This window comes from Arvicola amphibius, chromosome 1 (genome assembly GCF_903992535.2).
Source record: "Arvicola amphibius chromosome 1, mArvAmp1.2, whole genome shotgun sequence".
NCBI classification, from domain to species: Eukaryota; Metazoa; Chordata; class Mammalia; order Rodentia; family Cricetidae; genus Arvicola; species Arvicola amphibius.
Window position 1 is genome coordinate 184,066,923 of NC_052047.1, and position 23,722 is coordinate 184,090,644.

General features: G+C 47.4%; 1 protein-coding gene across 1 annotated transcript; it reads left to right on the forward strand.

The window, feature by feature from the left end:
- The first annotated feature begins 9,842 nt into the window (after window positions 1-9,842).
- On the forward strand, window positions 9,843-21,690 carry LOC119806303 (stearoyl-CoA desaturase 4-like). The gene is made up of 6 exons (XM_038317932.1): window positions 9,843-9,866; window positions 10,346-10,619; window positions 13,809-13,939; window positions 15,553-15,758; window positions 17,917-18,146; window positions 21,491-21,690. The coding sequence occupies exons 1-6, from the start codon at window positions 9,843-9,845 to the stop codon at window positions 21,688-21,690; spliced, it is 1,065 nt and encodes a 354-aa protein (XP_038173860.1).
- Window positions 21,691-23,722: the final 2,032 nt, after the last annotated feature.

Consider the following 23,722-nt stretch of genomic DNA (forward strand, 5'->3'; position numbering starts at 1 on the left):
CAGATTGGGCTAAGAGCCTAATGCTTAGTATGAAACGAGTGTCTTTATTCTCCTGCCAGCAGGACTGAGCCAGATCCGATACTCTAGACCCAGAGCAAAGGAACCCTGAACCCTTACAAGTCAACAATAAGAAGACAATAAAGATACAATAATATATAATAATAATATCTGGTATTAAAATAAGGTATTTGGCTGGGCAGTGACACATGCCTTTAATCCCAGCACTTGGGAAGCAGAGGCAAGCAGATCTTTGTGAGTTTGAGGTCAGCCTGGTCTAGAGTGAGATCCAGGACAGGTTCCAAAGCTACACAGAGAAACCCTCAAAAAAAAAAAAACAGTTGTCTGAATAGACATTTACGAAAAGAAGACCCACACAGGGACGGTAAGTACACGAGGGTACTTGGTATCCATCCGTAGCCCTCAGTTTACACTAAGTCGCATAAGGAAAACCCTCATTTCATCTAATGTAGCTGTAGTGGAAAAAAAGAGTAAACACCAAGTGCTGTTGAGGATGTGCGCAGAAAGTCACACTCAACCACTGACAGATATCCAAGATTGTACATCTCCTTTGGAAAGGATCAGCTGTCTCCCAGAGTTAACAGCATGCCGGTACCAGCTCACTGACCCACTTCTAGGTGCCCACCGCGACCTGGAAAGATGTGTCCACACAAAAGTGTGTACGTGAATGTTGATAACTATTACATAATGGTGCAAAAGCAGAAACAGTCCGAAATGTACATCAGCAGATGTCTGGACAGGATGTATATTCATACAGTGCAGGATTTCTCAACCATAAGAACTGAGTACAAGATACAGCATTTTTCTGAGTCAGACACGAGACACTGTATGACTCTATACGAAATGTCTAAAAGTAGGCATATCTAGAGTCAGAAGGCAAAGTGGGAGTTACCAGAGGTCAGAGAAGAACGGAAAGTAATGAGCCCTCTTCTGTGGTAAGTAATGGACATTTTCAAGTTTGATGGTTGTCCAGCTCAGCAAATATGTGCTAGAAGTAGCTAATCATAAATTTATTTTTGTCTTTCTGAAATAGGGTGTAGCTCCAGTTGTCCTGGAACTCTCTCTGAAAACCACCTCAAACTCAAGAGATCCACCTGCCTCTGCATCCTGAGTGCCATGAACCAACATAGCCCTCCCTGGTTTACCTTAGCCCTCCCCGGTTTACCATAGCCCTGGTTTACTAATTTTTAAATAAACTTTAAAAGTGTGATGGGTCATGTCTGATAGGAAATATTAAATGAGAGATGTACTTGGTGCTCTATTGTTTAGAGGCCGAGAGTCAAGTGAAAATGTACTAAGAAAGCACTGGGGAAGGTCATGACTTTGGTCGAAGGACACACTCTGCTGTATTCTGTTTAATTCCACAGTGACGTGGTTTCTGATCTCAGACTTCAAAGACACAAAGACGAACCACGTGACAAAAGCAGCTGCTATAATGTAGACTATGTAGACTCTGAGATGACAATCTTGCCGCATCAAATTACAGTGGTTGGGAAGAGCCAGATACCATCTTTAGAAATGAAAAGGGTTCACGCCCAACATAACCCAAATCCAGTGCCTTTTGAAGGCGGACAGTCAAGTTCTGAGTCTCCACAGTTGGAAGACGCAGTGGCAATGCCAGTACCGTTTCTCTGGTCAGCACTAAGCTAAAGGCTGCATCTAACATCAGAGGCAGGTGATGGGTGGGACCTTCCCATGGAGCAGCTGGGTTCATTCAGAAGTTGTGAGTGAAGTGGTGCTTCAGTCTGGCTCCACAAAACCCAGGTACAGTCACTGTCACCCTGCATAAACTTACTCTGTTCTGAAAAAAAAAATACAAACCCAGTTTACTCTCCTCCGTGATGGACCTTAGCATTCTACCACACCTGAGTTTTAAGCCTGCCTCTCGGACTGTATAAATAGTGCTGTCCCTTTGTCCCATAGCAACTTCCTCACGCCTTTTTGGCCATATAAAGTTCTGAGCATCTCAAGGGGAGCTTCTTCTACTGCAAATGTCCCCCTGTACCTCAACAGTGGTAGTCAGTGGTAAATGTCACAGGAAGTGGGAGTTCTGTTCTGTGACCTGTACTCAATGTTCTATGCCACAAAGAAAGCACTGACATTTTGAGCAAATGCCATAAACCCCAATGATAAGCTCCCCAAGGGACTGAGATTCTATCTGTTGCTGGAGGCAGAAAGAGCCTCCTCTGATGACGGCCCCTCCCACACTATCCTGCCCAGCCTGCTCTGCCCAGGCAACAGAGAGCTCACAAAAGAGCATTGTATGCGGTGCTGACTCACGGTGATTTTGGTGCTGGGGACATCCAAGAGTCCATTAGCATCTTGGCCATTTCCCACAAGGAACAATGAGCAGTCCTTGAACAAGGAGAGGCAATGAGAGAAAAATGGCAGTGAAAGGCATGGCCGGCCCAGAACCACTCCGGCCTGCATTCTTACTACTTTTCTTTAGAAGTTGAGGGGTGGGGATAAGAATAATTCTCCTCTGAGTCTATTTGTGTTGGTTGCACTTGTTAACTGAGGTGGTTTTCTCACTGTAGAAGTTAGGTGCTTTATTTATCTGTTTATTTCTTAGGGCTGACGATGTAGGTTGAACTCTTGTCATGCATGCAGGATGCTCTGGATTGCATTTCCAACACTAAAAACCAAAACCAAAACCAAAACAACCCTAACTAAACAAATGAACGACACTGTAAATGCACCATACTGAAGGCCACAAATCCATGGCACATAGTATATTCGTAATACTGTTTAGGCACCATTATCATTATCATCTTTTTTTTCTAGTATTCTTTTTTAAAAATATTTATTTATTATGTATACAGTATTCTGTCTACATGTATGCCTGCAGGCCAGAAGAGGGCACCAGACCTCATTACAGATGGTTGTGAGCCACCATGTGGTAGCTGGGAATTGAACTCAGGACCTTTGGAAGAGCAGGCAATGCTCTTAACCGCTGAGCCATCTCTCCAGCCCCTCTAGTATTCTTTTTAAAAATGTTTATTTATGTGCATTGATGCTTTGCCTGCTTGTGTATTTGTATGAGAATGTCAGATCCCCTGGAACTGGAGTTACAATTATGATCTGCCTTATGGTTGCTGGGAATTGAACCCAGGTCCTCTGGAAGAACAGTCAGGAATCGTAACCCTCTTAACTGTTGAGCCATCTCTCCAGGCACCATCATGCAGCTTTCTGAGACAAAGTTTTTCTCTGTAGTGCTGGCTGTCTTAGAACTTAGTCTGCAGACAAAGCTACTATCCCCTGCCTCTGCCTCCCTAGTGCTGGGATTAAAAGTGTTCACCACGGTGCTGGTCCTCATCATCTTCATCATCCTCATCCCAAACAGAAACCTCAAGCTCTTTCAGACGACTCCTCCCGGCTTTTCCACGATAGCAACAACCAATATGCTGTCTATAGATCAACTGCTCCGCACACATATTCCAGAAAAATTGTCATACAGCATGTGTTTGGCGTCATCCCAGTATGATGTTCTGTGTGTCTCTTTGTAACAGGCCCCCAGATCTTAGCAGGCTCTCAGAATTGAACACACCAGCCGTCATGATGAAAGAACTACTCAGGCCATAGAACCCAGCAGGAATCAAGCACCGTCCAGCAGGTAGGCAGCAGCATCTGACCAAATGAAAACAAAGGTCATTCATCAAAGTCCATTGTTGTGGTAAAGTCTCTAAATGTACTGACCTTGCTTTTGGCTCCTGTAGCTCCCCTTCTGATTAGCAGTTCTTGCTGAGATATGACACCAATGAGAGTTTTTGTACTTACAAGTTCACCCTGAAAAAGGTTCAGGGCTACACTGGGAACCACCAGGTATTGTCACCAGCCAATTAACAATGACTTTCTACTGGCTTAAATCCATGTCCAAATAAGTAAGTAGTCTTCTTCAGTAGATACCTGTTGTGATCTAGCTGCCCTCATTCCCCCTGACGACAGCAGAACTTCCTTGTGGTCTGTAATTGACAAGGATGTTTATGATCTTTCTGGCCAGTGGTTTTCCACAGAAGCACTAGAGGTATAAAAGGCTTTAGCTTGGGGCAAAATAAAGGTTGCTGTTCTTCCACCTGAAAAGAAGCCTCCCTGTCTCAATCCCAGCACCCCTTGCCAGTCTCGGCTATCCAGGCTGCACCTTTAGTGTGGCAAGTGGAGGTCCCACTGAGATCTGGAAAGTGGGGATTCGTGAACAGGGTTGCTCCATCCGGAGCATATTGGGGAAGGTAATGTGTTTTCTTTTTCATCCCCAGAGATACTCTGAGGGACACCCTCTAAAAGATTAGCAAGTATAAAGAGGTGAGAAGGTGAATTGAAAGCCTCAAAAAGTAACTGAAACTCTTAAAGCAACAAGGCACGGAAGTAACAAGGAAGACAGCTGGAGATTTTGTACAAACAATAGCTCAAGTTAGCTCCTGGTTTATTACAGAAGGGGGTTTAAATGTTACAGACTAGGAACAAGCCAAGTCAGATTAAAAGGAGTATGTGTTTCTTCATCCCCAGAGATGCTCTGAGGGATGCCCTCTGGAAGACTAGCCAGTAGGGAAGTAATAAAAAGGAGGCAGGAGGGTAAATCGAAGGCCTCAGAAAGATAGAATGTGTACAGATGTATGTTATTGTGTTGATTGTGTTGTCTTTTGTGATCTGGACTGGAGAAAGACATTTGATTCTGGAAACTGCTAAGAAAGGTATTTTGACTTTAAAATATGGGCCTAAGGATTTGAAAGTGGGGCCCCTTCAATGGTAAGAGAGACCTTGGAATCACGGCAGCTGTGATTGCAGTTTCGGAGTTGCTCTTTCCCAGACTCTGAAGACGGTTGAGACTGTCAACCAGCTGGCTGAAAGAGTCAGCAATGCTTTGGACATTCAAAATGATCTTTTTTTTTATTTTTTTGGTTTTTCGAGACAGGGTTTCCCTGTAGTTTCTAGAGCCTGTCCTGGAACTAGCTCTTGTAGACCAGGCTGGCCTCGAACTCAGAGATCCGCCTGCCTCTGCCTCCCGAGTGCTGGGATTAAAGGCATGCGCCACCACCACCCGGCTCTCAAAATGATCTTAATGGACATATTCAATTGGGCATATTGACCTTGAACCAACAAGTGGCCCTGATTCAGGAGCAAGTGGACTTACCTTTGGACTTTTCAGCAGTTAATCATGTTATGTGCATTACTCATGGCACTGTATTGCATGCTTCTGCTACTGTTATGGAACTCAACTGTCTTATGAGAGGGGTTTGGAATACTGCTTTTGTTAATTTTACCACCAAGTTAGTGCATGCTAGATGGTTGCAGTGCTGGTCTGGCTTATTGGTGCTGTTAGTCCTAGGGATACTTGGTTTAGGGCTATGTGTCTGGGTAGCCACGGACAGGCAATACTTTGGGGGCAGGATGCCACCTTAGACAGGGAATATTAGAGGGCTATTCCCACGACAGGCAAGGTATTCCACCCAAAGTAACAAGACAGGCACCGTTTAAATAAAATGGGGGGAGTTGTTGTGATCTAGCTGCCCTCACTCCCCTTGACCGACAGCAGAACTTCCTTGTGGTCTGTTATTGACAAGGATGTTTGTGTTCTTTCTGGCCGGTGGTTTTTCCACAGAAGCAGTAGAGGTATGAAAAGATACCACTTCTTCACACCGTGGCATAAATCGTTTTGCCGTCCTCTTTATTATTAGCATTCTATTGTATTTGTGGTGACTCCCCCCATTTTGAGTACTTTGAATACTACACTTGGCACATTCGTGTGCAAATATTTTAGTACCTACTTTCTGTTGATTTGTGTACACAGGAATGGGATTTGTCCTGTGATAATTCTGTTCAACGGTTTGTGGGGTAAACAGTTTTCAACAGCGGCTGATGCTGTATTTCCACCAGCAATGACAGAGTGTCACCCATGACCCTCCACAATAACATTTGTCCCCTTTTTCTTTCCCCTTTGGGATAGCGTGGAAGCTGCGGCTTGTACGAGCAGGATTCCTTTAGCCAAGGCCTCCAGCTATGCCTCCAGCCTCACCTTTTCCAGACCAGGCAGTGTGGCGACCTCCCTGAATCACTGCTCCTCCCGCACCCGAGCCGTGTGACACCATAAACTGTTACTGTACTGGTGACCTCGCTCTATTAAACTCCAACACTTTCAGCCGAGGGCCTGAGACAGCAGGAAGCATGCAACGCTTGCTCACTTTCTCCAGGACTGGCCCTCCGCCAGGGCCTGCCTGCCACTCTGCAGATAGCAAGAAACAGGTTTACAGCCCCTCTCGGGGTTACTCTCGGTCAGTACCCGCCCCCAAGCTCACCTGCGTCCACTCGGCCCACAGCGCCTGGCCCCGCGAAGCCAATCAGTACCCATACCGAGCTCTGTCCCCGCCCGCTCCAACCACGAAGCTCCGCCCCTACAGCCTGCCCACAGGATCGCGTGCACTTCGCGGTCACAGGTGGAGCCAATAAAGAGCTTTCTAGGGATTGCTGTTCCTTGGGCTCTGTAAGGCCAGCCCTGCTCTAGCTCAATCAGTGACCTTGAGAGTGGGCTCTGGTCACCAGCTATCTCCAAGGAGAGGGCCCTGGCAAAGTAGCGCGCGTTTTATTGTCATCTACGAAGTGCAAAAACTTGGGGCGCCAGAGGCCCAAACGCCAGGAGTTAGCAAACAAATCGCAGGTTGGGTGCTTCAGAGGAGAGCTCGCAGCAAAGCACAGCTTTCCGTGACACTCGACATGAAGGGGTGTGGAGTGGGAAGTGGGTGGGAAAAATGCAAGGGAAGCAGTGAGAGTTTGCATTGAGTCTTTTTGTTTGTTTGTTTTTCGAGACATGGTTTCTCTGTACTTGTTAGATTCTTTGGCCAGGAACTTACTGAGTAGGCCAGGCTGGCCTCAAAGTGTCAGAAATACAGCTGCCTCTGCCTCTGCCTCTGCCTCCCAAGTGCTGAGTAGGAATTTAAGTTTTGAATTCGAGTCTGGCTTTGTAGCCCAGGGTGTCCTCAAATGGATGATCCTGCTTCAACCTCCTGACTGCTGGTGTTCATAAGGCTCTGCTCACAGGGCTGACGACGTGTGAGATCTGTTTGTTTGACCCAGTTGCTAGTAATCTCTTCCAACTGAGTGTTGGAGGGTTGACCTGCTGCTCTGCACTTTCCCCCTAAATCAATACAAAGCAAAACCCATGGAGTTCCCAGGTACTCTTGCAGAGGCAGGATAATTCGCTGTTCCAAGCCAGCCTGAGCTACATAGTGAAGCCCTGTAGAAAAACCAGGGCCTGGGGAATGTAGCTCAGTGGTAGAGAGCTTGCCTGGCCTGTGTGAGGTCACACGTTTGATCCCCAGTGCAGCAAAAAGTAAACACAATGCAAAAATTGGCATTAAAATTACTGAAGAAAATAGTTTCTCGGGAGTGGAAATTTCTGGGTGACAAGGGTGCTCATATTTGGCTTTATTAGATGCTAATAGAGTGATCGTCAGAACAGAGCAACGTCCAGGCTCGCAGGCACTGTCCGAGTTCCCACTTCTCCTCTTCCTCACCAGCACTAAATGACGCCATGGCTCCTTGCACAGCTACATTTGTAGGTTTCTCCAGCTCTCATTTAGGAATCATAGGTCAAGCAACGTGTAGTACTCTCTGGTCCCTCATCATATTCCCTAACTCATCCCTCTTCTCTGGGAAGTGTTTATTGAGACGTTAACTCCTATAAGAAATTCTGTAATGAAGCCTGACAGTGGTGGCGCACGCCTTTAATCCCAGCACTCAGGAGGCAGGAAGCAGGCGGATCTCTGTGAGTTCGAGGCCAGCCTGGTCTACAGAGCAAGTTCCAGGATGGCCAAAGATACAGAGAAACCCTGTTTTGAAAAAAAAATGAGAGAGAGAGAGAGAGAGAGAAAGAGAGAGAGAGAGAGAGAGAGAGAAAGAAAGATTCTGTAATGAGCTAGAGAAGCAAGGAAAGGAAGGTCAGGGTCCCTGCCGTAAAGGAAACTTATGGTTTATTGATAGGTGAGATGTGCATGCTTCCAAAAAGTTCGTGTGTGTTTGAGTGTGTGTTTTTTTCCAGACAAGGTTTTTCTGTATAGCCCTAGCTGTTCTGAAACTCACTCTGCAGACCAGGCTGGGCTCAAACTCACAGAGATCCTCCTGCCTCTGACTCTGCTTCCCGAGTGCTGGGTCTAAAGGCATGCGCCACCACACCCAGTGCAAACAGTTCTCAATATACCCGTTAAAATATAATTGTGAACAAAGCAAAGCGTGTGTGAAAGCAAAAGGAACGGCAGTCCCCCACCATTTGATGAGAGAGGGAGGGGATGGGAGTGGTCAGGGAGCTTTCACAGAACAAGTTCTGCTTGCCCTCTACAGTTTCCTTTGCCTAGAAGAAAAGGGGTGTCTATCTCAGGAGACCCGGTGAATGCAAAGCCCCCTAAGTTTGAGCTTCCTTGCCCTGCACTGGAGCTAGCGAAGACAGACTGTGGAGTGATTCTGTTTGTCTTGGGATTCTAGAGCAGCATCATTCTGAACAGGGTTTAAGAGCTTGAACCCTGACATCACACGACTGTGATTAGTTTCTAGCTCTCCTGGGACCATGGGCAAATTATTTGATATCTCTATATCTCAATTCCCCCCTCCTCAAAATGGAATCATAGGTCATGGGGAGACTTTAGCAAAAGCTTTTCAAGTTAACTTGTGAGAATTGCTCGCTGTTCTTATTCCGCATGCCCACATTTGCCCCTTCTGCTGCTTGTAGACACCTGTCTGGGATTCCTGCCTTTTCCTTATCAAAGACTCCCAGGCTCCAGCCTGATGGGAGAGTCTTCACACCTGCCTGCTGAGGCAGATGTTGCGGAGGCAGAGGCACAGGGGAGGGATTGGATACTAGTACCTGGAGGTGTTTGTCCCCTGTGAAACACATCCTGTGACCAAACGTGGGCTCAGGCTCTCAGCTCTGTGTGTGTGACTGCAGGTGTGAGCTGGGCAGAGCATTCTGGATTTCTGGTGAGCATCCTGAGCAGGTGGGTGGGGAAGAGTTACTGCTGGCCTTTGGTGCTAAGTAAGAAGGCAGGCTGTGCACCTGCTCCTGTCTCGAGGTCTGGGGTGGAGCCCAGTCCCCCCTGCAGACACATGTTCACACTATACTCCTGGTTGAATGGGAAGAGAAGAGGGAATTGTGATGGTCGCCGATGAGATGCCCCTGCCGTGTGAATACCACCGTGTGGTGACACATTTGCCACTCACATAGGTCAATCTGGGTTTAGACTTGGTCTTCTCCTATTTTGAGAATGGTTTGTGTACTCTCGGAAGCTTCCCCCAGGGACCCAGGAGAGAGAAACAAAGGGCTGTCTGCCGTGGGGACAGCAGATTTCTGGGTGCCAAAGCTGGAAAGACAAAAAAAGAAACAAATTTCCCTGGCCAGAGTTTGGGAACGGGCTGGAAATACTGTCTCTCTAGGAACAGCTGGAACAAAGGTGGCTCTCTTAGCATGTGCAGTATTTCATGGCCTCACCTTAGGTGACTGCAAGCTTTGCTGGCTGTCCCCTCCCCTCTCTTGCCTTCAGCCTTCATCTCCTCGTGGGGCAGCCTTGACTAGTCAGCTCTGAACACTTAATCCCTTGTTGGCGGTCACGATGTATGTCTGAGCAAACACCAGACACAGTCACCAATGACCAGCTCTACCTACCCTTTAAATCCCAGGCCTGGAGAGGTCCCCACACAGCAGATTGAGTGGTGACGCCGGTACAGCCAGCCAGGTACACAGCACACGGTCACCTCCCGACTCAAAGTTCCATCCATCTTCAGTCGCTGCAGACCTGGATCCCAAACTGCACTCAAAACCTTCAGAACAGGATCTGGGAGCCAAGATGACGGCCCACCTGCCACAAGAGGTCAGCTTTTCCCCAGGGATTTTCCCACAGCCCAGGATCTTTAGCGCCCGGTGGAATTCTGCTGAGAGATTTGTAGGGACCAGAGCTGAGAGCGACAGAGGCATCTTGAACATCTTTTTGGATTTGCCTGACCTTCCAAGTGAGGAATGTGGAGTTTATTTTGGCAGTTGACTGTGAAGAGAAACCCCAGCTAGCCAGTGCCTTTCTGCATACATGTGCATTTCCCTTTATCGTTGCTTGAGGCACAAATATTTTACCCACGCTTCTGCCCCCTCACCTTGAGGTTTTATTGTCAACCCATTTTGTGTAGATTCTAGGGACTTTTTTCTGCTCCACCTAGGGGTGTACCCTATCTTCATATGATCTGGGCACTGGGGCAAGGGTCTCTGCCTCTACTGTCTTGGCTGTATTGCAGGGGCAATAGATCCCTTAGTACCCTCATGTACCTGTTCTTGACTCTCCACTCTCTCTCTTTGAAGATCTCCAGCAACTGTGGCTCTAGCACCATCACAGAACCTCACCCCTGGGGTCAGCAGAGTGAAGAGAAAGTAGATAAGATGCCCCTCCACCCAGAAGACATCCGTCCTGAGCTGAGAGAAGATATACATGACCCCAGTTACCAGGATGAGGAGGGGCCCCCGCCCAAGCTGCAGTTCATCTGGAGAAAGATTATCTTCATAGCCCTGGTGCACTTGGGGGCCCTGTATGGGATCACACTGATTCCCTCCTTCAAGGTCTACACCTGGCTCCTGGGTAATTGCCCCAAGCCCTCCATCCTGAGCCAGCACCCCAGCTTTCTCCCTACTTTTGGATGACGTAGACTCTGACTCATAAAATTAGCCTCTCTCTATCTTGATTTTTTCCCGAATCTTCTCTTCATTTTCTGAGATACCGGTAACTGGACTGGGAACAGAGCTTCGTGGGATTGGGATGCAGAGTGTCAGTTCTGGGGGTCCTTGAACATGGATGTTAAAGCCTATGAAGGGTGGAGGAACAAACACATGGCAAAGAATTGGCAGTCTCTGAAAGAGCTTTTCTGTTCAAAACACTTCCTGTCTCAGCATTGCCTGCCACAAGAAAACTAAGGCCTTTGCTGGGAGACTGATGAGTGGCCCCCTGGGCTGTTTGCTTAGTCAGGAGACAGAGCAAGGGGAGACTGTTCAGAGGAAGAAATAGAAAGGAATAACCCACAAAAAATCTGTACATGATTCTGGACACGTCAGGCTTCTTAGACCCAGGGGAAGATGAGGCAGCCTCCATACAGTCTGAGTGCACGGGGGTGTGTCTCTGGTGCTCCAAGTAGGTCCTGTCAGTCAATGAGATATTCCTCAAATGAAAAAAGAGGGTCCAGAAAGGGTTCTTTGCATTCCTAGGGTAGTTACTTCCTGTCCTGTCGCCGGAGACCCTGACAAAGGGCCAAGAACCTTCTAACCTTAGTTACCCTGTCTCCTATCCACTCCTCCTTGCCAAGGACAGCCAGGCACAGAGAACAGAGTCTTGAGAAACCCTGATGGTGGTCAGGCTGTTGTAACAAGAAAGACAGTTGCTACTGTGTCCCTTGTCTGCTAGCTCAGCCGCTCAGGGATCTATCTATGGGTGTGAGCTGATGTGGGGCTGTCCCAGGACACACACCTGTGCTTTCAGGTGGTTTAACTGCTGACTCCCGATTCCCAGATCAGGAAGAGGGGACAGGGCTCTGCAGGCCAGGGCCCCTAACCATTTTTTGAGGAATGGCACAGCTGAAAGACACAGGACTTTCTAGTAGCTGTCTCTAGGAGGGTAGTGATGTAGAAGTGGTTGTCCCTGCTCTTGGCCTCTTAGTGTCTCCAGCAGGTGAGCTCTGGTCTTTGGAGCTTCATCTCGGTAGTTCTGTAGGTGCTGGGGAAATACAACAGAGGTACCCTTTTCAGGGCCATAGTTTTTCCAGGTACTAAATAGAAACAATAATACTTTGTCATGTTTAGGAAGGTCATATTTTCTAGGTTGTGTGTTTTCCCAGCCCTTCTCCTAACTCGGCTACTTTGAGAGCCTTCTTTCCTGCAGGGATGTTAAAACCTGGAAGGCTAAAGGGGAAAACCCTCCAGACCACTATGGCCTCAAGCAGTCCTTTCCTGGGGGGGGGGGGTCACTGAACTAATCTATTTGAACCGAGCTGTCTGTTTGACAGTCAAGGGGTTGAGAAGCACAGACCACACAGTGTTTGGGGTCTTGTCCAGGTCCCCTTGTTCTTACTGCTTGTGCTTGCAAAGCCAATGTACCAGAGATACCTGTGACATGAACTAACACGGGCACTTTTGGGTTCTGAATCACAGAACTCTGGCTCGTCTGCAGTTCAGGGTCAGATCATACATGTGGGAAGAGCTCAATCTAAACATAGCCAGAGCAGCAAATCATTTGGGCCTTGTCCCAGCTCAGAGGGACTGTGACCAGAACCTTCCTTGGCAGCACACTGGCTCAGTGATCTTTGTGGTGACCCCAAGAAGGAATGGGATGCAGCAGGCTGTTTGGGAGACTGTTATTTCTTGGTCTAGAAGAACACAGACAGTTTATACACTGTATGGTGACTTCAGCCTGAGCTATGTATGCTTCATGGTTCTAAGGAGCCTTGGTTTCCAGCTGCCCACAAGAGTGAAGCACCATTGAAAGTCTCCTCCAAGCCCTCATGGGGACAGCCTTAGTCAGGGGACAGAGCAAGGGGGGACTGCTTCCTTCCCCACTAACAATTGTACCTTGTAAGCCTTTGACTTCAAAGATGGTGAGGTAGGACATGGTACCCATCCTTAGACCATGACACAGATATAACAGAGTTGACTTGCCCTGCTATGGGTGCCACCAGCTGCCAGCTTCAGTGTTACCCAGCATTATACTGGCAGTGAGCATTCAGACTGACAGAAGAACATGTCAAAGAAGGGTTTGGCTGGGCGGTGGTGGCGCACGCCTTTAATCCCAGCACTCGGGAGGCAGAGGCAGGCGGATCTCTGTGAGTTCGAGACCAGCCTGGTCTACAAGAGCTAGTTCCAGGACAGGCTCCAAAGCTACAGAGAAACCCTGTCTCGAAAAACAAAAAAAAAAAAAAAAAAAAAAAAAAGAAGGGTTTGGGATCTTGGCATGGATTTGGGTGGCTGGATGGCACAGCTGGAACAGTCCCTTATCAGAAAACTGAGCTTCAGCCGATGGCTACAGTTTGCCATAGTGAGATTCTGGGTAAACATTTAGCCTTTTCTTTTTTTTTTTTTTTTTTTTTTTTTTTTTTTTTTTTTTGGTTTTTCAAGACAGGGTTTCTCTGCAGCTTTTTTATGGTCTACTTCACCAAGATGCAGAAGTGATCACACCCACCTCCCAAGGTGTACAGTAATTGTGACAATATTAATATTTTTGGTGATGCTTAGGTCACTGTGAAAACATAGCTCTTTGTAGGACTGACTCACCCAGAGATGGGCATGTTGCCTGCCATTGTATTGAAATGCTGTTGTCTCAGCTGGTGAATTGGCACAGGCCTCTGATCTCTCAGTATCTCTTCATATTTGGGGTTGTTGTAATTGATCAAACTGAATTGCTCTGATTTCTGTTTTTCAAAGCACTGGGGGTCTAGTCTGTGGCCCTGAACAACTTAGAGGAAGGTCAGAGTTGAAGGGTTTAGGGGTACCACCCCTGCACCCCTGCAGACAGACAGTGAGAGTCCTGCTGCCCGTCTTGATTCCTTTCTTCATTTCTGGGGCTTCCGAGCTTTCCTCCATCCCTAGATAGAGAGACTGGGCCATAGTGGGGCTACTCAAGTGTTCGAAGCCACAGGATAAGAAGACTGAGGCATGCCAAGGTTCAGGGAAAAGGATCTTCACTAACTTCTGAAGAAATAGCAGACGAGAGACAGGGAAGGGTCCTTCCACCCTAGGCCTGATAGGACCCGCAATGATTGGTGACTCTCCTGCCGTCTCCTGACAGGAATATTCTACGGCGTAGTTGCTGGTTTGGGTATCACAGCCGGGGCCCATCGCCTGTGGAGCCACCGAACCTATAAAGCACGGCTGCCACTGAGACTCTTCCTCATCGTGGCCAACACCATGGCTTTCCAGGTAAGAAACTGGTAGAAGTTCTGTGTCTGCCCTGTGAAGGCTGGGGGAGTGTGCGGCAAGTTAGCACCTCCAGAGGAGCCAACAGGACAGCCATTATCCTTCTCACTTTCCTGTGGTCAGCACAAGCGCATGCTCAGTCGTGAGGTGCACACAGCATGGGACCTCTCAGAATCAGCAGGATGGGAGACAGGAATGAGCTGGAAAACTCTCCAGGTATAGGGTTCCTGTTTTCCCCAAGCTCCCCATGTAACATACTGTATGGGTTGCTCTGCTGTGGTTGGTCTGCTTAATTTACGAGCTATGGCTCATCAGCCAACCACTGACATTAGTTTCTTTCTTTCTTTCTTTTTTTTTTTTATTAAAAATTTCCACCTCCTCCTGACATTAGTTTCTTTGTTGATTTGGTTTGGTTTGGTGTTTTGAGACAGGGTTTCTCTGTGTAGCCCCAGCTATCCTGGAACTCACTATGTAGATCAGCTGGAGATTCACCTGCCTCTGCCTCCCAAGTGCTGGGATTAAAGGCGTGCACCACCACCACCACCGGGCTTGACTCGGGTTTCTTTAATACTTGGTGAGCAAGCCATTCGTGCTGTGTCTATCTCAGGAGTCAAGTGGGAGCAAAAGTGATCCGCCACAGACTTGGGCACTGCTGCAGATATGAAGAACACGTCAGTGCAGGCAGCCTGTGTGACACAGATGAGCTTGTTACGTCCTCAAAATGTCTTAGAAGGTTGAGCCCCATTTTGTACTTGGACACTAGGAGGCCAGACAAGGAAACACTGTGGTCCTATGAGTGACTGCCGTGCTGGGTAAGCCAGATGTGGAAGCTTGCCAAGGCAAAGCTGTAACAGAATCAAGGGAAAGGATGGGGGCCTGACTTTGCTATTAGACTCCAGCAGGGGACTCAGGATAGCTGTGGCATGGGGCTTAATCTCAACGAGAGGAAATCGAATCAGTCTCTGGCTTGGCGAGACTTCAGTTTCTCAACTCGAGTACCTAACAAAGGATTCCTCAAAGGCCCCTGATGTTCTGGGGGAACAACACCGAAATAGAGATGCTGATGCATTTGTGAAGGGATGGACGGAGTCACCCGTGAGCCAGAGGTTGTTTGGGAAAGGGCTGAGGCTCATGAGTTACACAGGCTCTGATGCCGGCTTGGGTGAGTTGTCACCCGTAAGGGCATCGGGAAGAATATCCCTGTACCTCTGTGATGGAGCAGCATCCTGGGATGCCAGGGCACTTGTCTCACAGTCTCTGGACCCAATGCTCAGGATTCCATGAGGAGCTTGTCTCAACGTTTTTCTTCAAGAGCTAGCTTTCCCAGCCTGCTTCTCTGGGCTTGTGGACTTCACTGCTGCTCCTCTCTCTGTCTCCCCATCACACAGCCAAAGGAAGCAGCAGTGTGATTCCTGAGCCTGGAACTGTAAGTTGCTTTCTTCCATAAGCTTCCGGGGCAAATATGCAGAGGATGGTGTTCCTCAAGGCCTCCTTTAGGCCCGAGTCCTGGGGACTTTGTGAGGTGAGGGTCTTGAGTCCTTGCAACATCTGGGTGCTAGATTCCTCCAGGAGGGTTTCTCTTCTCAATACTGGGGTCCTCTTTCCTGTCCCTCCAGAATGATGTGTATGAATGGGTCCGAGATCACCGTGTCCACCACAAGTTCACAGAAACACACGCTGACCCTCACGATTCCCGGCGCGGCTTTTTCTTCTCTCACGTGGGCTGGCTGCTCGTGCGCAAACACCCGGCTGTCAAAGAGAAGGGCAGTAAACTGGACATGTCTGACCTAAAAGCTGATAAACTGGTCATGTTCCAGAGGAGGTGAGTCAGGGCGGGAGGGTGGAGCCAGGGCATCTGGGGTCTAAGGACCCTGCTTTTTCTCTCAGAACACATTAAATAAGAGCTGAAGGATTTCACTCAGTGTGCATACTGACCATCGTTCTGAAATACAATTCTTGAATGTCCCACAGGCCCACAAGCAGGGAGTATTGCTTTTTCCTTTCTCTCTGAGGTATTTCCATGAAACAAATTGAATGTGCCAAATGTTCATTGACTTAGAATAATCATGGACACAATCACAGAAATAATGGAGCCCTTTGGTTCAAAAGGCCTGTAGCCTAGGCAGGTTTGCAAATAAACGGAATCAAGGCAGAATACTATCCATAGTGTGAAAGGTTCATGGGCCAAGACTGTTTAGTAGGGACGCAAGGGAAGAGTTGCGAGAAAAAGCAGCCTCATGAGCAGCAATGAGTCTGACGTTTGTGTGGGGACAGGGACCAGCTAAAGCCTGAGACTAGAAACACAGTTCTTCCCCTTAAAGAAGCGCTCTTGGCATCTTGTGGCAGAGATATGCTTCAGAGGGGCTGCCCCAATACAGGCGAAAGTAGCCCTTGGTTGACAGGGAAGATCAGGGAAACAGTCTGGAAGCTCCAGGCCAGGAAGGCAGAGGTAAGAGTGGAAAGGGAAGGAGCTGGATGCAGATGATGTAGAAGTTGAACATGAGACCAATTTACAGATATCCATCAATTCCCTTGGGATGTCAGTGGTCTGGAGCGAAGTGGTCTGTCCCCCAAAGGGACAGAGAGGCCAGTGGTGGCGCACGCCTTTAATCTCAGCACTTGAGAGCCAGAGACAGGAGGATCTCTGTGAGTTTGAGGCCAGCCTGGTCTGAAGAGTGAGTTCCAGGACAGGCTCCAGAGGTACAGAGAAACCCTGTCTCTATAGTAAACCCTCGAAAACCCAAACTAAACCAAACCAGCCGATCAAGCAAAAAACAAAACAAAGGGACAGGGAGCTGCAGTGGTCAAGGGCCCTCAGTCTGCCTTCTGAAAGGCAGAGCAAAGATCTGGGGGTGGTAGCAGGAAAGGAACACTTGTCACACATTCTGTGCCAAAGGTGGAGGTGAACTCAAGAAGGGATCCCAGAGGCAACTGGACAAGAACCCAGGCAGTGGAACTTAGCAGATGAGTTTGTGGCTTTAGCCTGACTTGTTTGGCCAACATGGCTTGACACTTTGTCAAAATAAACAATGGATTTCTAGTCAACAGACCCATGGCCTAACTCATGTTCCACTAGTATTCCTTATCTAAAGACAAGGCTGGAGAGATGACTGGGGCGGAGGAGACACCCACAGGTCCACCTGGCACCTCAAGGTCTGAGCTGGCTGCAGATTCCCACAACCCATGTAATGAATCTTTTTCTGTCCCTCCAGTCAACTCCCCAATAATGACATGGAGACATCTTGTTGATTATTAAAGCTTGGCCTATAGCTTAAGCTTGTTCCTAGCTAGCTCTTATAACTTAACCCATGCGTTTTAATCAATGTTCTATCATGTGGCATTACCTCTCTTCCATCTCGTACCTCCTGTTGCTTCTCCACGTCTCCTGGTGTCTCTCAAGTGCTTAGATTCCTCCTCCTCCTCCTTTCTCTCCCCAGAAATCCTGCCTATACCTCCTGCCTGGTTATTGGCCGTTCGTTCAGCTTTTTGTTAAACCAATCAGAAGGTGCCTTAGGCAGAGCCACATCCTTACAGTGTAAACTAATATTCCCCAACAGCCCAGCTGGTCTGGCTTGGCCCGGGTGGGTGGAAGACTGGAGAGATGCCGCAATGGCTTGGGTCGGGACCCAAGCTCAATTTCCAGCACCCACATGGTTCACTACTTGTAAATCCAGTTCCAGGAGATCCAGTGACTTCTTCTGACCTCTTTGGGTACATGCACATATGTGATACAGGCAGGCAAAGCACTCATATACTATATATATATATATATATATATATATATATATATGTATGTATATGTATATATGTGTGTGTATGTATGTATGTGTGTGTGTGTATGTGTGTACAAAGTAAGATAACATATATCCCTCCTGTATTCATAGTGTAGGAGAAAAGACAGCCCAGCCCAGTGAACATAGACCTCTCAGGAGTGCTTGTGGCCCCTCTCCACAGACTCAGTGTGTGGTCTCTCCTAATAGGTACTATAAGCCAGCTGTCCTTCTCATCTGCTTCATCCTGCCCACACTGGTGCCCTGGTACTTCTGGGATGAAACTCTTCAGCACAGCTTATACTTCACTACTTTCCGGTATACTGTGATACTCAATTTCACCTGGCTGGTGAACAGTGCTGCCCATCTCTATGGATACCGGACATATGACAGGAACATTGGCGCCAGAGAGAATGTCCTGGTTTCACTGACATCTCTGGGTAAGTCATCAACTCACACGGAGACTCCATGAGGTGGGTTATTGATTAGAGCTTTAAGGTTAAGCCAGAGACTCCAAATCATAACTTGTATGATTACTTTGGATCTTGGGTTTCTACTCTAAAATGAGGGCTAATCCATTGGTTTTCATTTTCCAAACCATCACTAATTGAGACTCAGTTCCTTTAACGCCTACTTTTCCAGTCATTTCTGAGTTAGGTTGCATCTTACTGGGGGGCAGCAGATGCGTGAATGGAACAGTACCATTAATGGAGAGTCAGTAAAGCTTTCTGTATGCAGGTCTGCTGCATATGTAGGAAAAAATAAAGGTAACCTTGTTCTGTCAACCTCAGCTCTGCCCCTCTACATTTCCCAAATCTTCCTCTAGCTTTCAGCCGCTTTCCATTGTATATTGTCTTATTTGATCTGTGTTGGAAAAGAAAAACAAAAAAACAACCTACTCTACACAATTCTGAGATTTCCGTAGAAATGGCATATGATGCAAAATATGCATCCTATCAGAAATAGGCTGATATATGTCCTGTACTGGTAAGCAGGGTCGACACAGTTTCCCCAACTCCAGAGTCCTTATGAGCTCAAAGTGGCTGCCAGGCTCTTGCTTAGTCTCTGTTCTTATTCTCCTCTCTATATCTGCTCCTATCCCTCTCACCTCATCCTTGACGGCCCTAATCTTTTTGTTTTGTTTAATTACCTGTTCCATAGTCATAGGCTCATTTTCTTTGACAAAGACGACCATTCTCCATAGCTTTCTTCAGCTGTCTCTTCCTGTCCCAGCTGTTACCCATACAGCTAGCCTCCTCTACCCCCCTCAGAGACTCCGTGTGTGTGTGTGTGTGAGAGAGAGAGAGAGAGAGAGACTCCGTGTGTGTGTGTGTGTGTGTTTGTGTGTGTATGAGACTTCATGTATGTGTGTGTGAGAGAGAGACTCCGTGTGTGTGTGTTTGTGTGAGTGTGTGTGAGAGAGATTTCATGTATGTGTGTGTGAGAGAGGGAGAGAGAGAGAGGGAGAGAGAGAGAGAGACAAAGGGAGAGAGAAAGGGAGAGAGACTCTGTTTTAAATGCCAGCAGTGGGGTCTGGTTAGGTCTCACTCAGTGCCTCCCAGTGAAAGCATGTGTGGAAATGAGTAACCGTGTGTTGGTACCTTAGCCACACCACACACAGTCCAGTGCACCAGGGGTGTATCCCTGTTTGGGGCCATTTGATTGGCAGGAATTCCTTCACCGTATTTGTTTTCTGCATAACTCCCATTATCTCAAGGAGTATTTTTTAATTTATTTTTATTTTATTTGCATTGGTGTTTTGCCTGCATGTATGTGTGAGGGTATGAGATCTTGGAGTTACAGACAGTTGTTAGCTACTATGTGGATGCTGGGAATTGAACCCCAGTCCTCTGAAAGAACAGTCAGTGCTCTTAACCACCGAGCCATCTCTCCAGCCACTTTAAGAGTATTTTGGTGTCTCAATTTTTAGCCAGGGTCTCATCAGGGTCTCACACAGTACCTCTGGATGGTCTGGAACTCACTATGTTGTGAGTTCTTTCAGAGTTCAGCTATGTGGAGCCTGCTGGCCTCAGACTTACAGAGATCTGCCTAACTCTGCCTCCTGAGTGCTCGGGTTAGAGGCACACACCACTACGCTCTGCTTTTGGGGATATTTTTAAAAAGATTTGTATATATGTATGCGCATGAGTGTTTTGCCTGTGTATATAAGGTATATACCATGTGCATGTGGTACTTGTAGAATTTAGAAGAGGGTGTTAGATCCCCTGGAACTGGAGTCATAGATGGTTTTGAGCTACCGTGTGAGTGCCAAGAACTGGATCACGGTCCTCTGCAAGAGCAGTGAGTGCCCTTACCTGCTGAGCCTCTCTCCAGACCCTGGGCTTATTTTTCTCAACTTAAAAATGTTTTGATTAGTATGTATTAATTACATATGATGCCGAGTGATATTTTAATTAGTATGTATTAATTAGATGTAATGACATTTTATGCGTGTGCATGGTTTCCGCCATTCTAACCCTTCACCCTCTCGTGCCCCTCCCATTCCTTAGTCCCCTTCCTCGCCCTAAGTAGTCCGTGCTCCTACTTTAATATCTTTTACGTGTTCTTGACCTGAGGAGTTTTATTTCCGGGGTGCACAGGAGCACAGGCTGAGAGTTTCTTCCCTGAAGCATAGACACTGGCAGGTGGCTAGACCACCATACCTCCTCAATCATTAACGGCGTGTAAATCCTCAGGGAGGGATGGCGCCCCAGGAGCCCTTCTGCTTGCCATGGTGGAATGTTGACCAGCTCTGGCTTGTCCGGCTCTTAGTTAAATCACAGCTGCCGTGAGTTTGAGATCACCACAGCCCTTCCATGCCCAGAAGTTAGTATTCCACAACACCTCCTCCCTCGCCCACCACTTCCTCTGGCTCTTACCATTCTTTCCACTCTGACTTCCTCTAGGGTTGATTTTACTTTGGGGGATTCAATGGCTTTTCTTAGTCACTGTCTCCCTCCACCTGAAAAGGATCAGTATTGTTGGAATTAGTTCAGAAAGAAGAGCCGTGCAGAGAACAGGAAAACACCATGGGAATTACAGAGATAATTTTAAATCCAGAATTTCCGTTCTCCTTTATCCTGCAAGATGCCCATCCTGGGAGTTTCGGAATCTCAAGTGTTGGAGAGAATGTCCGAGTGCTTTCAGAGTTCCTTTTTCTTAATGCCTCTCCTACCCCAAGGTCAAAGCTCAGAGAAGTAGCAGTCAGAGCAGTATCCAGTGAGCCAGGGGTGGCTGAGGAAACTCCTGTCATTGGCCAGGACTCTTTCCTGGTAAATTTTGGTGGCCACTGTCCACCCTTTGGAACCTCTATCCTTCCAGGGAATAGCAGTTTACGGGGAACAGTATGACTTACTCCATCTAAGAAGCATAGCTGCAATGGTCTCCTCTCCTCTGCCCTGCCCTAACCACAGGCACCCAGATGCCGACCCCATGGAGCTTGGGCCCTCTTTCCTGAGGCTCTGATACTTTCCACCATAAACTCTGTTTGCACAGACCTGGCTTCTCTCTCATCTTTTTATCTTATGATAGAAACTTCCTCTGACAAAGGCTCTCAGACAGGCATGTGTGAGCAGAGCCTGTCAGCTGCTTTCCTGAGATTCCTCTGAGGGCATCTGTTCACTTTAGAATACAAGACTGTGGGTTCATCTGTTCACTCAACAGTGAACAGAAGTTGGTATTCCACAACGTCCAGGTTTGGGGTTCACAACAGATCAGAGGTGTGCGAAGATCAGGAGGCAGCAGTCACTGAGCCCACTAACTGCTCCCCGTGCTTCTCTTCCAGGCGAGGGCTTCCACAACTACCACCATGCCTTCCCCTACGACTACTCTACCAGTGAGTACCGCTGGCACATCAACTTCACAACATTCTTCATCGACTGCATGGCTGCCCTGGGCCTTGCTTACGACCGGAAGAAAGTATCTAAGGCCGCTGTCTTGGCTAGGATGAAAAGAACTGGAGATGGGAGCTATAAGAGTGACTGAGTTTGGGGTCATCTGGGTCTCTGTTCGATAGACCAGCTGGGCCAACATTGAGTGTTCTGTTAACTAATGAATACCAGTACCAAAGCTACCAAAGTGCTACCAAAGCCCACTCCTGAACAATTATTGGGGGGTTGTAATGGTTGTTCTGTCTCTTTAAGAGACAAGCCATGCCCACACCCTCGCCCATTCGCTGAGGCAGGCTGATCTTCAGCTTCTAGCTTGAGCTCTCTCTTTTCCCATCCCTCTCTTGAAGAGGCAGCTTCTGCCTCTCTCCCCACTTTCCCCCTTCTCTATCTCTTCTCTCTCCCCCTCTCTCTTTCTCTTTTTCTCTTCTCTCCTCCCCTTTTCCCTCCCCCTCCATAACCCACCTAATAAATGTCCAACTCCACTCTGTATGGTGCATCTATTCGTCTCTCTCTTGCCTGCCCTGTACCTCCACATGGAGACATGCCGCATGGTCTCATGCACTATCCCTGCCTGGCCGGGGACCAGCCACCTTTGGAGACCTGCTGGTGTGGCCTTGTGCGCAGTCCCTACCTAGGGACTGGCTGCTCCCGCTGCCCACTGCCCACTGCCCACTGGTGGGGTCTTGCACCATCCTAGGATCCCACAGCAAGCTGCCAGGGACTTGCAGCAAATACATTTCAGGGGTTAGGGTCTCTCTCTGATCTACTGAGCTCTATAGACCAGGCTAGCCTCCTGCCTCTGCCTCCCAATTGCTGGGATTAAAGGCAAGCATCACCATGTCCATCTCTGCAAAATATTCTTGTCAAATATTCAAGGCAATTCTCCTTTATGATGCTAAGCTACAGATCTCTCTATCTCTCTATCTCTCTATCTATCTATCTATCTATCTATCTATCTATCTATCTATCTACCTCTTCCATCCCTTATGCTTTGTTCCTATTATGCTTGACTTTCTTTTCCCCTTCATTGCTTCCTTGAGAAGTAGCTGGTGAGTGCTTGAGTGCTTGGTCCATCTTCCAAAAACTTCACAACCTTTCTGATGTCTCAATATAAGGCAGTTCTCTCTCTAGGTATTTTCCCAAAATTAGTGATACAACAAAACCTTTTAGGAAGGGTCTTCTTAATTGTTTTCAGTTCACACTTTGCTAAAGGAAAAATATTATTTGTTGTCATAGAGGTGCTAAAATGGTAGTCATGTGTGGGAAAGCACACAAAGTGTGACTCAAAAGCAGGAATGGGGCAAGGTGGGCAGTAAAGCAATAGAAGTGCTAGCCAAAATCAGCTCCAGCTCCCTAGCTCCCTAGCTCCCACAGATCTGGAGCCCTGAGCAGGCAATGACCATGTGCTAGAACACGATGGACTGTTTCTATGACTCAGGATGGTTCAGCCTGAGAAGAAGTAAAGATATTTGGTTAGCAGGAAAAAAAGCTCTCAGCTGAGATAGAATTTTTTTTGCTTTAGTGACAAAGAGCTTTGTTACATCATAGAACAGTCTTCAGATGAGATGTGTCCAACTTGGTAAAGCAGCAACTTGTACAGACACACATGATCATTGCGTAGAACATGGAGATAGAGACATGATCATTGCGTAGAACATGGAAATGTAGACACATGATCATTGTGTAGAACATGGAAATGTAGACACATGATCATTGTGTAGAACATGGAAATGTAGACACATAATCATTGTGTAGAACATGGAGATAGAGACACACGTGATCGTTGTGTAGAACATGGAGATAGAGACACACATGATCATTGCATAGAACATGGAGATGTAGATACATGATCATTGTGTAGAACATGGAGATAGAGACACACGTGATCGTTGTGTAGAACATGGAGATGTAGATACATGATCATTGTGTAGAACATGGAGATAGAGACACACATGATCATTGCGTAGAACATGGAGATGTAGATACATGATCATTGCGTAGAACATGGAGATGTAGATACACATGATCATTGTGCAGAACATGGAGATAGAGACATGATCATTGTGTAGAACATGGAGATGTAGATACATGATCATTGTGTAGAACATGGAGATGTAGATACATGA

Coding starts and splice junctions, on each gene's coding strand:
- LOC119806303 (XM_038317932.1), top strand. CDS start 9,843: ATGACGGCCCACCTGCCACAAGAG. Junction 10,620..13,808: donor GGTCTACACCTGGCTCCTGG/GTAATTGCCCCA, acceptor GTCTCCTGACAG/GAATATTCTACGGCGTAGTT. Junction 15,759..17,916: donor CTGGTCATGTTCCAGAGGAG/GTGAGTCAGGGC, acceptor CTCTCCTAATAG/GTACTATAAGCCAGCTGTCC.